We start from the raw sequence: 16,700 nt of genomic DNA on the forward strand, positions 1-16,700 counted from the left end.
AAGTCATTCTGGAATTTTCATAAGGCTTACATTAACTTTATAGATTAATTTGCCACCAGTTGAACTTCTAACAACCTTGACTGTTGTTGTCAATGATCATGATATGCCTTTTCACTTATTTCCTATGTCCTTTGGTAAAATGTTATGGTTTTCTTTTTTAGTATATTGCATTCTTATTCTTTGACTTAGTTCTCTGAACTACATGGTTTTTTAAGCTATTTACATTTTCTAATACTTTTTTTAATTTTTAAAAATTTTTTATAAACATATCATGTATTATTAGCCCCAGGGGTACAGGTCTGTGAATGGCCAGGTTTACATACTTCACAGCACTCACCATAGCACATACCATCCCCAATGTCCATAACCCCACCACCCTGTCCCCACCCTCCTCCCCCACGTCTAAACATTTTAAAATTTATTTTTGCTCATGTTTGAGAAAATTAATCATGAAAATAGTTTTCTTTAAATTTGACCATTTTGGTAAACTCATCCATTCTAAGAATTTGCCACTTGATTCCTTTGGATTTTCTGGGTAATCATATCATTTAATATCATGAGAGTTTCTTATTTTTATTTTACCTTTCATTTCATTATTTTACTTTTTTTTTCTGATACTGAATTTGCTAAAACCCACTGTGTATTCATATTAGCCCATGCTGTCATAACTGAAGACTACAGTCTGGGTGGCTTAAACAACAAAATATATTTTCTCATAGTTTGGAGTCTGGAAGTCCCAGATGAAGGTGCCAGCACGATTGTTTCTGATGAGACCTCACTCCTCAGCTTACAGACAATGCCTTCTCACCGTCCTCTCCTCGCCCTTTATCTCTGTGAGCTCAGAGAACGAGCTCTGCTATTTCTCTTCCTCTTCTTACAAAGACAGGAGTCCTCACAGAGTAGTCCCATGCTTACGCTTCATTTAACCTTAATTATCTCCTTAAAGGAGATATTTAAAGGAGATATTAATTATCCCCTTAAAGGCCAAATCTCCAAATACAGTCACACGGGGTATCAGGGCTTCAACATATTCCATTTCTGGGATATCATTATAATCCCATTTCTGAATTAGCATTAAAAATAATATTTTTGGGGTGACTGGCCAGCTTAGTCAGTGGTGAGGCATGTGACTCTTGATCTTGGGGTTGTGAGTTTGAGCCCCACGTTGAATGTAGGGATTACTTAGAAAAAAAAAATCTTCTAACAAAATGGTTTAGGGTGCCTGGGTGGCTCAGTGGGTTAAAGCCTCTGCCTTCGGCTCAGGTCATGATCCCAGGGTCCTGGGATCGAGTCCTGCATTGGGCTCTCTGCTCAGCGGAGAGCCTGCTTCCCCCCCACCCGCCTGCCTCTCTGCCTACTTGTGATCTCTGTCTGTCAAATAAATAAATAAAAACTTTAAAAAATTTTGTTTAAAAAATAATATTTTTATTTTCTGTTCTGAATATATGAGAAATAATGTGTGCAAAATGTGCAAAAGAAACAAAATCAATTTGATATAAATAAGAGCTATCACATAGGTTTATTTGAAAAAGATATGTTTGTGCATAGAGTACCTAGTTCATGGTAGAGACAGACCAAAATTAAAAAACACTTATTGATTGACAGTAAAAGTGCCACAAACCTTTGTTATTATGTGTGTGTTGTGTTTAAAATGTCCATAAGTAATTGTGTTTAATACCATACAGATAGGTGGTTTATGTTAAAAAAGCAGTCATTCATGTTTTCCTATTTATTTAGTAAAGATTTGCAGTTGGACAGCAATACAAAGACATCATCTCTTCCTGGTATTTGAAGACGTTAGGTTATTCTCCTTCAACTAAAGTGGTAAATACTGTAATAAGCAAATCTCAGTTTCTTGCTATCTCAAGGAAATAGACAAAATATTATGGTGATACAGTAGTTTATAATTGCTACTCCCTTATGAATTAGAAATTTTTGGCAAAATACCACATTTTAAGTCACAAATAGTCTACTCTGAGCAACTCCCACTGAAAATTATTCTTAAAACTTTCATTCATTGAAAAAAAAATGATACAAGATGACTTAGGTAAAGGATTAACATATTTTAAGCACATTGCAAACTTTCAACAATTGTTAGTTACCTCCTAATCCTTAAAAGAGCAAAAATTAAAGATATGCATGATGATAAAAGGATACTTGATATATGCCTTATATAGGTTACCCTTTCTGCAAGAAAGAAGACTTCATTCTTTCTCCTTCTTTCTAATCCATATCCAATCACAAGGAGGCTCTTTAAAACTTCTTTATTATTGAAATAGAGTTGACACACAATATTATATTAGTTTCAGGTATACAACATAGTGAATTGACAGATTTATACCTTACACAATGTTCACTATGGTACCATCTGTCACCATATGACATTATTATAATATTATGTTATATAATATTTATATTATGTAATATAAATATTAATTATAATATGTATCATGTATTATGTAAAATATTATGTAATATAATATTAATTATAATATTATTACATAATATTATAATATATTATAATATTGTTCCCTGTATTCCTTATGCTATACTTTTTATCCTATGACTTATTTATTTTGTAACTGGAAGTTTGTGCCTCTTAATTCTCTTTTATTGCTTCACCCTCCTTCCTTCTGGCAACCCCAGGTTGTTCTCTGTATTTATGTCTATCTGTTTCTGGGTTTTGTTGTTGTTGTTGTTTGTTTGTTTTGTTTTATAAATTTCAGATATAAGTGAAATTATATAGTCTTTATCTATGTCTAACTTATTTCACTTAGCATAATACCCTATTGTTGAAATGTCCAAACCATGCAAAACGATCTATAGATTGAGTGAATTCTCTGTCAAGGAAGGTCTTACTACAAAAAAATGAACACATTGACTAAAATCTCAGACTTTTACAGACATGACTGGGCTCAGATACCCTTGCGTCTAAATCTCTGCTCTGCTCCTTTATGGCTTGGTGACCTTGGCAAGTTCCTTGTTGTCTCTCATCCTCAATTTTCCCATTCATAAATTTAGGGTAATAATACATTCCTTATGGATTTTCTGTGAGAAGTACATAAAATAACTTATATGAAATCCTAAATAGGAGCTCAGTAGATGAAATATTATTATTACTAATAAACACTGTCATATTTTCTTGCATACTGATATAATTTGAAATATTTAACTTGTTCATGGAAATGAGTCTGCCTCAAGGAGTTTAATTTCCAACCATGATTTTTAAAAAATCTATGTGAACGTTTGAGTTTCTTGTAATATTATATCTAGGACTCCAAATTTTGTTCTCAGATGAACCAAAGACTAAAATATCCTTTGTTAATGGTGGAAAATAAACAGCTTCTTAGGAAATAAGACTTCATCATGCAAGAGTATATAGATTTATGTCCAGTTCTTTGATTAAAAAAAGAGAAAAAGCCGGAAAGGCTTTTTCTCAAACCACTATAGAATAACTATTATGACTCTCCACTTTTTATTTTTATTGCTAGATTAAAAAAGATGACTCTGTACAATGCCTACACCAGGAGGATATTTTTCTACAAATAAGGGCCCAGCATGACATTTATGAGAAAGCCAGGGTCCTTCTGTGCAAAACTGATTGGTGCTCAGCCAGTGGGCTCCAAGGCATTGCAAATAAAGGTACCTTTTCCACTGGGCCTGATCAGAAGCAGGGCAGAGTGTTGCCTCTGCCTATGAAACTTCAGGAAATGCTCCAACTCCTGTCCTAGCAGACTACATCTGAGGTCAACAAAGAGAAACTGGGCTTTGAAGATGAAGCACTTTGTTCCTCAATTCCCTTGCATCTTGGCCATCTATTGCTTCTGCATGGTACAGATTCCCTCTTCAGGTAAGGGGACCCCTTCATCAGACTCCTATCTAGCCTGAGCTCTCAGGAAGACTGAGACAGACCTTGATCCTTCAGGGCAGTTCTGGAGGGAGTCAAACGTAATCCCCTCACCTACCCCCATTTCCACCCTTTTGAAATGGCTTCTCATTTGTCTCTAATATTTAAGAAAGGGTGGACAATTAGATGCTGCAGCCTTTTACCAAAAGAGACAACTTTCCCTTGTGGAACTTTCTTTAAACAATTCTTGACTCAGGGCTGTCCCAAAGATGTGCCACTGAAACTGTGAGGGATATGATTTGGGACCCCAATGTCTTAGCCATCTATACTCTGGGAATTCTGACGAGAGGAGAACAGAGACAGTGAAACTGTATTTACAGACCCAAAGACTGAGGATTGAGGGACAGTTGGAAAGGGGTGGGGAGGAAGCAGAAACAGGGAAAAAAGGAATATTTTCATAGCCTTTCTGTGGGCTCTCAGGAGGCAGGTTCCCAGACGGACCTTCAGAGACCCCGAATCTTCCTTGGTGTGGGCGCTGTCCGAGGTGCTGACTTGACAGGGGTGTTGCCTCATTAACTTCTGAGAATCTGTATGATTGCAGGGGACGAGGGAGGGGTGGGGTGTGGGGTCAGTTGTTAGAATGTGCTACCCATTTCAAGGTAATTTGCCAAATGATGCAGGGAAGCATGTAATGGTAGCTCCAACTGGAAGCAGGAACTATTTCAAAATTTCAGATTTTGCCATTAGAAATTTGATCTAGGGGTGTAGAAAATCTTTGAAAATATATTCAAACAGAAAATATATTTTTGAACAGTATGTTTGTTTTGCTATGTTCTGTAGTGTAATCACAAAACCTAGGCATTGTAAAGAACCTTGGAAGTCATTTAACCTTTCATGGAGAGCAGGGATCTATGATTTCCCTATTTGATTACTTTCTGTGATATCCAACTCACTACCAAACTAAGAGAACAAGTAGCTGCTTCTTCTGGGGTCCAGTAAAATCTGTTTGTGTTACACTTTTGGGAATTTGTTATTACTTTTTATCTGTCTATATATTTATATCCACTTCCTCTTTTTCCTACTTGATTTTATGTTTCCCAAGAATAGGTCCCTATGGTCTTTATCATTGTACTGTTAACACAGAACCTCCTAATAAATCCTTATAAGATTCGTTCAAATTACTTTGCATTTTTGAATGGCTCTAGTCATCAAAATTTTCTTTACACTAAACTAAAATCTGATCATATGTAACCTCTAACCATTAGCCCCAGTTCTATCCTTTGGGAATACAGAAGAGTACTAATATCCTGTATTTATGACAGTTCTCAAAATAACTGAAGGCAGTTAGCATACATGTCCTAATTTTCTTCTTTGCCAAAGAGGACTATTCTTAGTACCTCTAACTCAACTACAAATTCTATCATTTCAAGTAGGATTATCACCTTTCAAAGCTTGGACACTATTACTTCTGTATAGCACAAGATTGTCTCAGCTTTTTCTTGGCTCCTAGAGAGATTTCAAGAAGTAAAATATCAGTATTTTAGATCTATACTACTCTTGAGCCATATATTCCCTGTCCTACATTTAAAAAATCTAAGTTCAGGGTTTTGCATTTATCCCATTTAATTTCATCTACCCAATTGATTCCTTCAGCTGCTGTATTAGCTATTCTCCCAAGTGTTGTGTCATGCACCAATGAGATGAAGACTTCATTTAAGTCAGCTAAAGATTGACTGGCATAGGGTGCCGCTGCGTGCTGGTAACACTCTTACCCAGAACCTACCCCTGAAGAGTCTGATGAGGCAAAGAGATGAGTATCTGTATTTCTTAAAGGTTCCAAGAGTGATTTTGATGCACATACTTTCTTTTTTTTTTTTTGTTAAGATTTTATTTATTTATTTGACAGAGAGAGATCACAAGTAGGCAGAGAGGCAGGCAGAGAGGTGGGAGGGCAACAGGCTCCCCGCTGAGCAGAGAGCCCAATGTGGGGCTCGATCCCAGGACCCTGATATCATGACCTGAGCCAAAGGCAGAGGCCCAACCCACTGAGCCCACCCAGGCGCCCACATTTCCTGATAGTCTATCTTCAAAAATTGCATCAAAATACAAATTATATTGTACCCAGGTGTCTTTTCCCTTTTTCTGGAGTTACTAACTCTTATACTGCTAACTCCTGATAAATAAAAAAACACTGTTTTTCATTAATTTTGGTACAAATCTCAATTTGCTGTTGGTAGGTAAGTGTGTTTTCTTTGTAAATCCTTTTAAAAATACTGTATTTTTAGGGTGCCTGGGTGGCTCAGTGGGTTAAAGCCTCTGCCTTCGGCTCGGGACATGGTCCTGAGGTCCTGGGATCGAGCCCCGCATCAGGCTTTCTGCTCGGCGGGGAGCCTGCTTCCTCCTCTCTCTCTTTCTGCCTGCCTCTCTGCCTACCTGTGATCTCTGTCTGTCAAAGAAATGAATAAAATATTTTTAAAAAATACTGTATTTTTAGAATCTCTATAGGTTTTTCATGATAAAGATTTAAAAACTAATGCTATGACTTCCCCCCCATTAATACTTTTATGATTTCTCACAATAGGATTTCCTCGACCTCTAGCTGATCCCCCAGATGGCTTGGATATCATGCAGCTTGAGGTACACTGCTGTTTAGTAATGTGAGATTTTTTTATTTAGTCTTGGCCTTGAGAATATCTTGTGGATAATGTTCACTTGAAATGATTTTAGGATCAGATTCTTGGATGCGGCAGGAACTCATGTTGCCATTTTCATGACCTCACTTAAGGCATCCTGAGAGTTGTGTTGAAATTCACTGCCATTGTATGAGAAGATATTGCAAAGTTCATAAATGGGACAATTTTAGAATTTTATGTGTGTTTTAATAGATTGCTATTGACTAAGGAATTTATACTGACCTTTGATTCATTCTTCGTATTTTTCTTTAGCGGCTGGCATATTGGGCAGCTCTTTCTAGGCAACCTAAGGTAAAAGAAAAATAACATATATGTAATAATTCTTTTCTTTTTATCTTTATTTTAACAAAAGATTTATTTATTTATTTGAGAGAGAAAGAGAGAGAGAGAGAGTCAGCACCCCTGTTAATAGGGGGTGCTGAGATCATGACCTGAGCTAAAATTAAGAGTCAGGCACTTAACTGACTGAGAAACCCAGGTGCCCCCGTGTAATAATTCTTTTAGTTATAAGTGTACATGTTTTTACTATAATTGATATCTGTAATAAAAGCACACTTTTTTGCTGCCTACAGGAGAAATCTGTGTGTGTGTCTAAGTAAGTGGGTAAGAATGCAGTTTTAGTAAATAACAAGTAAATTTCTCAAATACAAAATACTATAAACTATGGGTAGTTCGTGTATATTCTTACAATTATCATTATAATGTATACATGTGTAATTACATTAATTATGTATGTTGTGACATATCGTGACATATGTTACAGATTGGTACACTATAATATAATAGTTCTTCAAAAACAGTAGATCTCATGTAAAGGACCTAACAGTGATAGTAACCACAACAGAAATGTTTCCATGGATACAAAGTTGATGCAAAAATCAACAAAAATGTTGATTCAATCAAAAGTGCAAGAGGGTGGTATTAGGGTGGAGTCCATGATTCTGCAGCATAAACCGAATGTTTTCATGTTTCTCATGTTTTCACCTTGAGCTATATCTTTTCTTTCTCCTTCCCCTCTCCCAAGCCACATCATACTGCATCCTGGCCACTTTGAACTTTTCATTATTCCCCAAATGCACCAGGCCCTTGTAACTGTCCACAGGCTTTTCCGTAGCCAAAAGTACCTTTGCAGGCTGTGTTAGGAGCTCAGATTCTAAAACCAAAGTACTTGGGTTCAAAACCTCTATCTCCTTAGCTTTGGCAAGTTTCTTAATCTCTCCGTGTCTTGGTTTCCCCATTTGTCCTATGGGAATAATTGTTATACTATCCTCATAATGTCATTGTGGAGCTTGAGTGCTTGAATCTCTGTGGAGTGTTTTCAACAGTGTCTAGAACACAGTAAATGAAAGCACTCAAGTACCAGCTGCTACCATTGTCCCTGATGCAACTAATGGCCATTTCTCTAGACTCGAACATTACTTTCTCTCTCTTTTTAAATTTTTTGAAAGATTTTATTTATTTATTTGAGAGAGACTGAGAGAGCACAAGCAGGGGGAGCAGCAGAGGGAAAGGAAGAAGCAGGCTGCCCACTGAGCCAGGAGCCTGATGCAGGGTTCGATCCCATGAGCCTGGCTGGGATCATGACCTAAGCTTAATGGACTGAGTTGCCCAGGTGCCCCTACTTTCTCTCTTCAACCTCATAAGTATATCATGCCTATTTCTTTTTATTTTCAGTTTATCCTTACGCACATGTCTGAAGAGAGTAGTCATCTCTTATCTTTAAAACTAATCTTTACAGCCTTGCTACCCAGAGCAAAACTTTAGGGCAAAGATTCAAAGTTTTCCATCTCCTTGCTACTGCCTCTTCACATCACACAGGATAGGCTTCCCTGTCCCTCACATGAAGGCTGGGAGGGTGTCCCCTGCAAAGCAGAAGTGGAAGTGTAGCTGTCACATGTGGGTTTCCCCAAGTGCAAGGGCTCACCTGAAATCCACTTTCTCCATTTTCCCAAAGCTGGTCCTCTTTATCATTTTCAGTTATAGAAGAGCAAAAGGTTGTTCAGTGAACAAAACTATCAATATTTTACATCAATTAACAGAGACATTGTGGCTCTTCCTTGTCTTGCCGCTGCATGAAAATAGGGCATTTGTCCTGTCACTTCCTCTCCTGGAACTCTGGTTCCCTCATCTATCCCTTGTCTGGATGAGCTACCTGGGCTCTAAGTCCACTTCCCATTCTGGGATCGAGAAAAGCCAGGATTGTGCCTCCAGGGCACTTTTATCTTTAAGCAATTCAGAAAGCAGAGTTACGTTCTACAAATAATGGCACCTGCAAAAAGTCTTCTGTTTTGTGTTTCTGGTGAGATCAGAACTTTAGATAGGAAAGGGAGCAATAGATTCTTGTCAATGCACTTCTACTATTCATCTGTTCAAGGATAAATACTTACGGAGAGCAGGCCGTGTGTTCAGTGCTAAAAGTTCAGTGCTGAACAGAACAGACAAAACTACCTGCTCTCATGAAACTTAAATTCTGTTGGGGAAGTAAATAATAAATTAGATAGGTAAGTACATTTTGAAATATGGTTTTTTCTCTGTAAAAAGAAAAAACTGAAGCAAGGAAGGTGCATATGAAATGTGGAGTTTGAGCACCTGGAAAATCATCTTCATATTCCTTGTTATTTTTTGGCTTGAAACGTAACAGTATAAAGCTGATGAATATGGTACATAAAATCAATTGTTTGCCCAATACATGTCCGGAAAACACACATACACTCACACACACATGACAGGGCAGGTGTGTGTGTGTGCGTGTGTGTGTAGTATACATAAGCATGGGCTGCTTCCCATGTAGAAACTTCACATTTTGTAAGATGATGTAATTGTATCAACAGCCACAAATTAAAAATGTTATTAACAATTTCATTTCTGTCTTGATTGAAGTGTGAGCGGATTCAAAAATGTTTCAGTGTGATTGAGATGTGAATAATCTATATTAGCCAGATCAGCATATTTAAAATATCTTTCACAATAATCATCTCAAGTAATTTTACAAAATGCGGACATGGAAACCTGATTTATTGTTTTGTAAGATGTCTTCTTCACAATAGGATCCTGGAGTAGAATATGCTGCAAATACACCATCCCCACCTGTCATCTGTGCAAACAAGGGCGAGATGGTGCTCTAAAAAGGATTTAGAAAGGAAGAGTTGGGCTTTCTACAAAAAGAGTGGAGGTTCATGTAGAAAGCTTTTTTTTGCAGGGGGAAACTTTGGTCAATTTGAGCCAACCCTAAAAAAAAAAAAAAAAAAAAACTGAATTCTAGCGTATACCCAGGAAAAAATTAAAAATTGCTATCATTAATTTTATTCCCACTCTTTTTTTTTAAGATTTTATTTATTTATTTGAAACACAGAGAGAGAGATCACAAGTATGCAGAGAGGCAGGCATAGAGAGAGAGAGGAGAAAGCAGGCTCCCCGCTGAGCAGAGAGCCCGATACGGGCCTCGATTCCAGGACCCTGAGATCATGACCTGAGCCAAAGGCAGAGGCTTAACCCACTGAGCCACCCAGGCGCCCTATTCCCACTCTTTGATGGTTATCTGGGAATTGCTTATGGGATTGCTTCTATGCACTACAGAGCATGTTTTTCTCCCCAAGATTAGAAAGGTAAAATGAGATTCAGTCTGAAAATAATGATGTATTGCTGGCAACTTGCTCTTTGGTAAGACCCAGCATCAACTATAGTCTTATTAAGTTTGGATTTCGTTTTAGACTGCCAATTTATTTCATAATATTCCATTAAATTCAATAAGGTCCATGGTGTAACTTGTATTGAAAACCTCATCAATTGCCTGCCTCAGTAAAATTCCATGTAACTTACCCTCACAATTCTCTTTCTAGGATGATCAAGACATATACAAAAGGGTGAGTACCACCCAGTCCTCTGGCAATGCAGGCATGTGAATTTCATGTTGATAAAAAGGTAATGTTGTGCTAAACTCAACTTTTTTTTTTTTTTTTTTTTTACTCAGTTTTTATTTCACTACTCCAGAACTCAGAAGCCGATACATCCAGTTAAAAGTGGGGTCAGTATTTTACTATACTCATCCTTCTGTAAATGTGACTCTTGTCTGGTTGTCTTTTATCCTGTCTTAATTAATATGTGCGAATAAGTAGAAAAGCCGGGGGCTTGCAGACACTGTCTGTGTAATAGCTTTCTAAGAGCTTTTTCCTGGGGCTTCAGGGATTCTCTCCCAGTCTGGGCTGGAGGTGGTAAGAGGCTGACAGATCTGAAAAGTTAGAGAATATATTCCAGAAAAGGAAAAATAAGTGAGGAGTAACTTTTTATTATGCACTTTAACAGATGTTTGAAAAAGACCTGATAAATACTGAGCTCAATTTACATTTATCGTATTACCTTATTTTTATTTTAAAAAGTGCTTTGTGACGTCACGTGTAAAGTGCCCTATCCCAAATAGTGATCCACGCAAGGGCACCTTCTGTAGCCATCACTATGTAGATGTGCTATGGGAATAATGTGGGTCTCCTTGTTGTTATTAGAAACTTGAGTTACTCTCAGAAGCAGGTTGTGTAAGTGAATTTCTGCAGGGTATGACTTGAGGAATATTAGGAAGGTCACAAAATAATATTTTTTAATTCAGGGGCTCTGTTACAGTAACTGAAATTCTACTATTCGAAAGTCACTTATTTATATAATCAAGGCTTTCCAAGTCTTCAAGAACACCTTTAAAAAAATACTAGTAAAGTGTTTTTTCCCTAAGAGGCATAGTCTCATCTGTAGTGTAGGTTTAGGAATGAGGATTCCAAGTGAGGATGAGGATAGTATCAGGAAGGGCCAAGGACACTATAAGGGAGAAAAGACAATGGAAGGAAAAAGATAAACTCCGTGACACAAATGAACCTTTACTCTGAGCCAAAATACTCAGGGAGGATTCACATAAACTGGGAATAAGACACAGGTATGTATATCTGAATGTGTGCCACAGTCACAGACAAGGACAGGAAAAGCAAACACCGGAGGGAAAGCACATTCGGGGTGCTGTCCTTCCACTTCCTCCCCTGGACTAGGAGAGTGGCCTGGAGTGAAAAAGGACGGTGCACTCCACCCTAGGACAGAATACTTGGGGAGAAGGCAAAGAAAAATCTGATTCACTCTAAGGGAATATTTGTAAGTGATGTGTTGGAATTGTAACCTGCTATAAAGGCAAGCAGTTCTTTAGTGAAAACCTAAAAGTTTCAAGTTTAGGCATGGACATGGATTTTATTCTGGACATCAAATCCGTCTAAGGGAGGGCATGGAGAGGACAGCATAGCCTGGGCTGCATCCCGGCGGGCGTCCAACCCCCCCCTCCCCGCCCCTCTCTTGCAGTTTCCTCCCGTGCACCCGTTAATGCGCATGGCTGCGCAGCTCGCCAACCGGAAGGTGAAAAGATTTCTGCAACAGCGCGTAGGTGCTTTCTCTTGGGCCCTCTTTTTATGCCGCCGCAAGTTCACTTTACGTGGTAAATGCGTGTGGGCTCTCGGCGCTGGGGGAGGGGGGAACAGGATGGGGGAAGGGGGGTGCTCACTTGCACGCTGTCTTTGAATCTCAGCCTCCACCTTGGGAAGGAGAGCTGGCCCAGCCTTGGGCCACAGTTCCCTACCTTGAATCCCACAGTGACTGCAGGGCCCGGGAAGGCCCCTAGGATAAAGATGTCCTCTTCTCTTCCACTCTCATCTTCCATTCATTTCCTTTTAGTTTCCATGCTGTTTTTTCACTTTCCCCGACCATTTCTCTTCCTCTTGACATGGACACTGCCTTGGTAATCCTCTGGGCTCTCCGTTGTTCCTCCACCCGCCCTTTTGTCCTATCTCAGAACTTTGTTTTTTTTAAATAAAGTTCTTTGTTTGTTTGGTTTTTGGGTTTTAGAAATTACCAGCTTCAGTAATAAGTATAGTTGTTTGAAATGCCCATCGAAGTTTTATTACATTGTAGCCAAAAAGGGAAGGAAGGAAGGAAGGAAGAAAAGTATTTCTTAGAGAAAAGAGCATTTCTTCCAAATGCTGAAACTCATCCCAGTTTGCCCAGAACATTCCTGGTTTTAGCTCTGAGAATCACCAGACCCCACCCAGGAAACTGCTCGGTTCCTGGAAAATAGGTTGGTCATTTTAAGCACCTGCAGCCGTGTGTCTTGTCTGATCCACCTGCTGCCTGCAGCCTTCCAGATTGAGGCTGATCCGTTGTTAGGAAGCTGCCAGGACATACCCTTGGACTGGGGCGTCAATCTCAAGTTGACACTGTTGGGAAGAGCAAGCCAATGTGTCCATTGTCCTGGACACAAAGGGTACCTCAATCAAGAGAACATGCCTGTCTTCCAGAACAGGCAATTATAATTGGCTACATGGTTAGCCCTTCCCTAACTGCTTTTTTGCATCCGATTTCTGGTACCAGGAGGCATGGGGTCACAGCCAACTAACGGTAAGCCTGGGGGATGCGGTTCCTATTACATTAACCTGTGCCTCATTCACTCACAGGATTCGGGGACTGCTGCAGTGGATTTCACCAAGAAGGTATGGAAGACCTGTGGAGAACCCAACTCCAACTCTTGCAGATCTGCAAGAGAAGTGCTTGGAGCTGGGCAATCTTGTCACCCTTTTAGATCACGTCTGGAAAGAACTGGTATCACAGTATGCCCCCTGAAAATCTTCTCTGAGGCTGAGCGTTTACTTGCAGGTTTTCCTGAGCTTGTCCTGAGGCAGTGAGGACTCACTGGGCAATGCTTCTGGCTGTTCGTATTTCATCTCCAGCCTTGCAGATGAGTCACCTGGACCCATCTGTTCCTGAGGATTTGCTTTATGTGACTCAGGGGCCCATATGGCTGTTGTACAAACTTGGGGAGAGGTACTGCAAGTGCATAAGCCCCATCTACCAGCGATTGACTCTCCAAGTTGACCATGAGTCGTCCATACCTCAGGACGTTTTTAAAATTCAGATGGCTGGGCCCCAACTCCAGGTAGTCAGTAGAGACCTGAGAATTTGCATTTTTAACCAAGTCTCAGGTGTCGCTGATGCTTTTGGTTGGGGACCACAGTTTGAAACCTGCGGTCATGACATCTTCGAAGACCTTGAGCACAAAGTGGTTGTATAATGGTTTGTGTTTTTATGTTGCAGGATTACACTGCCACCTGGGGACGACCATTTTTCCTTTTCAGGGTATAGTATTCCTTTTTCTCTGTTTTTAACTCCAATTCCCTTCTGGCATGCAATTATCGATTCCTCCAAAATGAGCACAGCCCAGCACCCCACAACAAGCTGGTGAATGATTATGGGGACTTTCTAATCCTTTCCTTAAGGGTGACTTTCAAAGTCTCCTCCTAGAAACTTGATGTTTATAAAAGAAAGGGTTCAGAAGGACATAGGCTGAGAGAACTAGAGCTCTGTGAGCATGACTGGGTGACAGGAATGCTGCTGATGGACAGACATGGGGGCCAACCAGAATTGGTGTCTGTGTCCCTGGGCGTGAAGGTCCAAGATACCCTCAAATAGTATAGGCACCACCCTCTCCTCCTCCCTTGGGGTCCTCAAGCAAAGGTCAAAGAATCAGAAACTGTCTTAGTTCGTGATCTGCCACTCACTAGCTATGCTTTATCCCCTAAGAGCCTTAAGGGTTTGCATCCCAAAAAATCAGACTATGAATTAGATGGACTCCTGCCTCTCAAACTCTATTCTGCAGGTCACTGGTGCTAAGAGGTTACTCTGCAAAGATCAGACAAGTTTGGGAAACAGTGCACCCAGCACTCTTGAAGATTCACAGTACACACCAGCATGTGTGAGAAAGCTGTGAGAAACATAGTTCCCTCCATGTCTGATCATGGAAGTTCTTCCACCTCCCTGCCTCCTGTGTGACCTATTAGTGGTTGTTCTCTAGAAAGTACTTTGAGAAACAGTGGGTCTCCACGATGTCTTCAGGGTGAGAAGTCCTGTAATAAATGGTTTGAAGACCATAGTGCCACATAAACAGAGGCTGGGGGTTGGAGGGGTGGGGGAGGGGACAGTGTCAGGGCTGGAGGAGCAGCAAGGGTCCTGGGTTTCTGCCACAGGGCTTCCCAGGTGAACTCCCAAGGATGCTGCTGACATCCCAGCTGGGAGAACGAGATCTTGGGGCCCAGTTGAGGAAGGATCTGAAACCCAGACGCAGGTTCCAGGGTTTTGGCTCAGTATCTGTAAGTTGCTCCTTTTTTTTTTTTTTCTCCCCAGCCAAGGAACGGAAGAAACACTGAAGATAACACCCAGTAGGACAGTCCAAGGTCAGCGCTGTTGCAACTGTTCTCCTCCAAGCAAACGTGTCTGACTGAGGGGGAGTGAGAGGCAGCCAGAGGGGTGGCAGTTCAAAAGGAGGAGGGCCACGTGGAATGTCGGGGACCCTCCATCCCCTCCCTTCCCTGATCCACACCACAGAGACCCCCACCGCAGTCTGGTAGAAGCTGTCCTGAGCACACCAAAGCAGCCTTTGCCCGCTTGCTGGCTCTTTGCAGGGGTCTCCAGCAGGAGCTATGAGGGAATAAGAGCCCCATGTGGCCCAGCTGATCCTCAGGATGTCTCACCTGACCCTTCTGATGAGGGAAAAGCACACCCCCTCTCCTGGGCAGGCTTGGCAGGGGAGGGGCAATACCTTAGAGTGGGAACATCTCTGAGGCAAGGCTACTCCCTCCATTCAAAAGTGTACTGAGACCCAGAGTTTAAATTTGCAGAGATTCTTGGTCTTCAGGCCTATGGAGGTGAAGTCCATGTACAAGGGCAGCTCTGGGCCTCCACTCCCTCTCATGATGGTGTGGTCCCAGGGACATGAGGTGGCTGTCCTTCGGAGGTGTCACTGCCTCCCTCCTGGAGCCTGATCCTGACCAGCCGGGGCCTGGGCAGGCCAGGGTAACTGAGAAAGCTGTCCAGATGCTGGGAGACAGAGCTCCCCAGCTGAAAGCAGGGGAAGAGTTTCCCTGAGGCCATGGCACTCAGCCTAAATGGCCCAATTAGATACTGCAAAAATAAATAAGTACCGATTTGGGGCATTTATGACTTGTCAGACTGAGGCATAATTTTAAAATATGTTGTACAATAACATGCCCACAGGCCTCTTCTTGATTCTGATAATGATTTGATCCAAGCACTGCATTTTTCTCTTCTTTTTCAGAATTCAGTGGCAAAGAGAAACTGGATCAGATAAAGAAATTGGGCAATTATTTTGAACACATGTTAACTTTCTGTGAGAGATAAAAGATAATTCTCTTGCTCTATATTCACTAGAATATTCAGTTGTATAAAAAATAAAGTAGCATGGACACAATATTTTCATTTCTTATTGGGAAGCCTTGTGGGAGGGAGAATATATATTTAATATATATATTGATTAAATGTGCTGTGTTGCCTTGTTTTACAGTGCCCCAGATATCTTGTTGTTATTGAGAACCCAGGCTAGGGAGAGACTGGCTGGCTTCATGTTCTGATTCTTTCACCTTTTAGCTGGGGGACTGTGGGCTGGTCACTTCCCATCCCTATGCCTCATTCTCCTCCATGGTAAAATAGAGTTGATAATAATAGTACCTTCACATAATTTTTGTGATGATGGTGGAGACCATCTATGAAAGGGCTTAGCAGTGTAGTACACAGTGAGTGCTCCATAAGCATTGACTGTAATGACACTTCAAAGATGATGGGGTTTTTTTTTTTGTGATATAATGTCAAAAATTTTATTTGGTTGGTTTTTTTTTAAATTTTTTTATTTTTTATAAACATATAATATATTTTTATCCCCAGGGGTACAGGAGTGTGAATCGCCAGGTTTACACACTTCACAGCACTCACCATAGCACATACCCTCCCCAATGTCCATAACCCCACCCCTCCTCCCAACCCCCCTCCCCCCAGCAACCCTCAGTTTGTTTTGTGAGATTAAGAGTCACTTATGGTTTGTCTCCCTCCCAATCCCATCTTGTTTCATTAAATCTTCTCCTACCATATGATCTCCCTAATATGAGGGAGTGGAGATGCAACATGGAGGGTTAAGGGGGTAGGAGAAGATTCAAAGATGATTTTTACGACACAAATTGTACCAGAGCAACTTGCCCTAATGACAGCTGCTTCTAGTTCTCTGTCCAGGGACTTGAGATTACAATACCAAGTTAACATATAACTATTAACAGACCCCCTAGGAAACAGGGCAGCTT

General features: G+C 40.5%; 1 protein-coding gene across 12 annotated transcripts in view; it reads left to right on the forward strand.

Annotated features, from left to right (window-relative positions):
- NMS (neuromedin S) overlaps positions 1-15,849 on the forward strand; it is a 49,221-nt gene extending 33,372 nt beyond the window's left edge. For 3 of the 12 annotated variants that reach the window (XM_032840406.1, XM_032840405.1, XM_032840407.1), the window contains 10 exons: positions 5,501-5,649; positions 6,429-6,484; positions 6,793-6,831; positions 10,380-10,403; positions 10,511-10,564; positions 11,869-11,946; positions 12,931-13,049; positions 13,651-13,692; positions 14,737-14,786; positions 15,668-15,849. In XM_032840406.1, the coding sequence (XP_032696297.1) occupies positions 6,473-6,484; positions 6,793-6,831; positions 10,380-10,403; positions 10,511-10,564; positions 11,869-11,946; positions 12,931-13,049; positions 13,651-13,692; positions 14,737-14,786; positions 15,668-15,750 (501 nt within the window). In that variant the 5' untranslated portion in view covers positions 5,501-5,649; positions 6,429-6,472 and the 3' untranslated portion in view covers positions 15,751-15,849. Of the gene's footprint in view, positions 1-2,767; positions 3,851-5,500; positions 5,650-6,428; positions 6,485-6,792; positions 6,832-10,379; positions 10,404-10,510; positions 10,565-11,868; positions 11,951-12,930; positions 13,050-13,650; positions 13,693-14,736; positions 14,787-15,667 lie in introns of those variants that run through there. The other 9 variants (XM_032840401.1, XM_032840402.1, XM_032840408.1 and 6 more) reach the window with 7 other exon arrangements.
- Positions 15,850-16,700: the final 851 nt, after the last annotated feature.

The sequence above is a fragment of the Lontra canadensis genome, unplaced genomic scaffold, assembly GCF_010015895.1.
Source record: "Lontra canadensis isolate GAN:19392208 unplaced genomic scaffold, GSC_riverotter_1.0 scaffold112, whole genome shotgun sequence".
Classification (NCBI taxonomy): Eukaryota; Metazoa; Chordata; class Mammalia; order Carnivora; family Mustelidae; genus Lontra; species Lontra canadensis.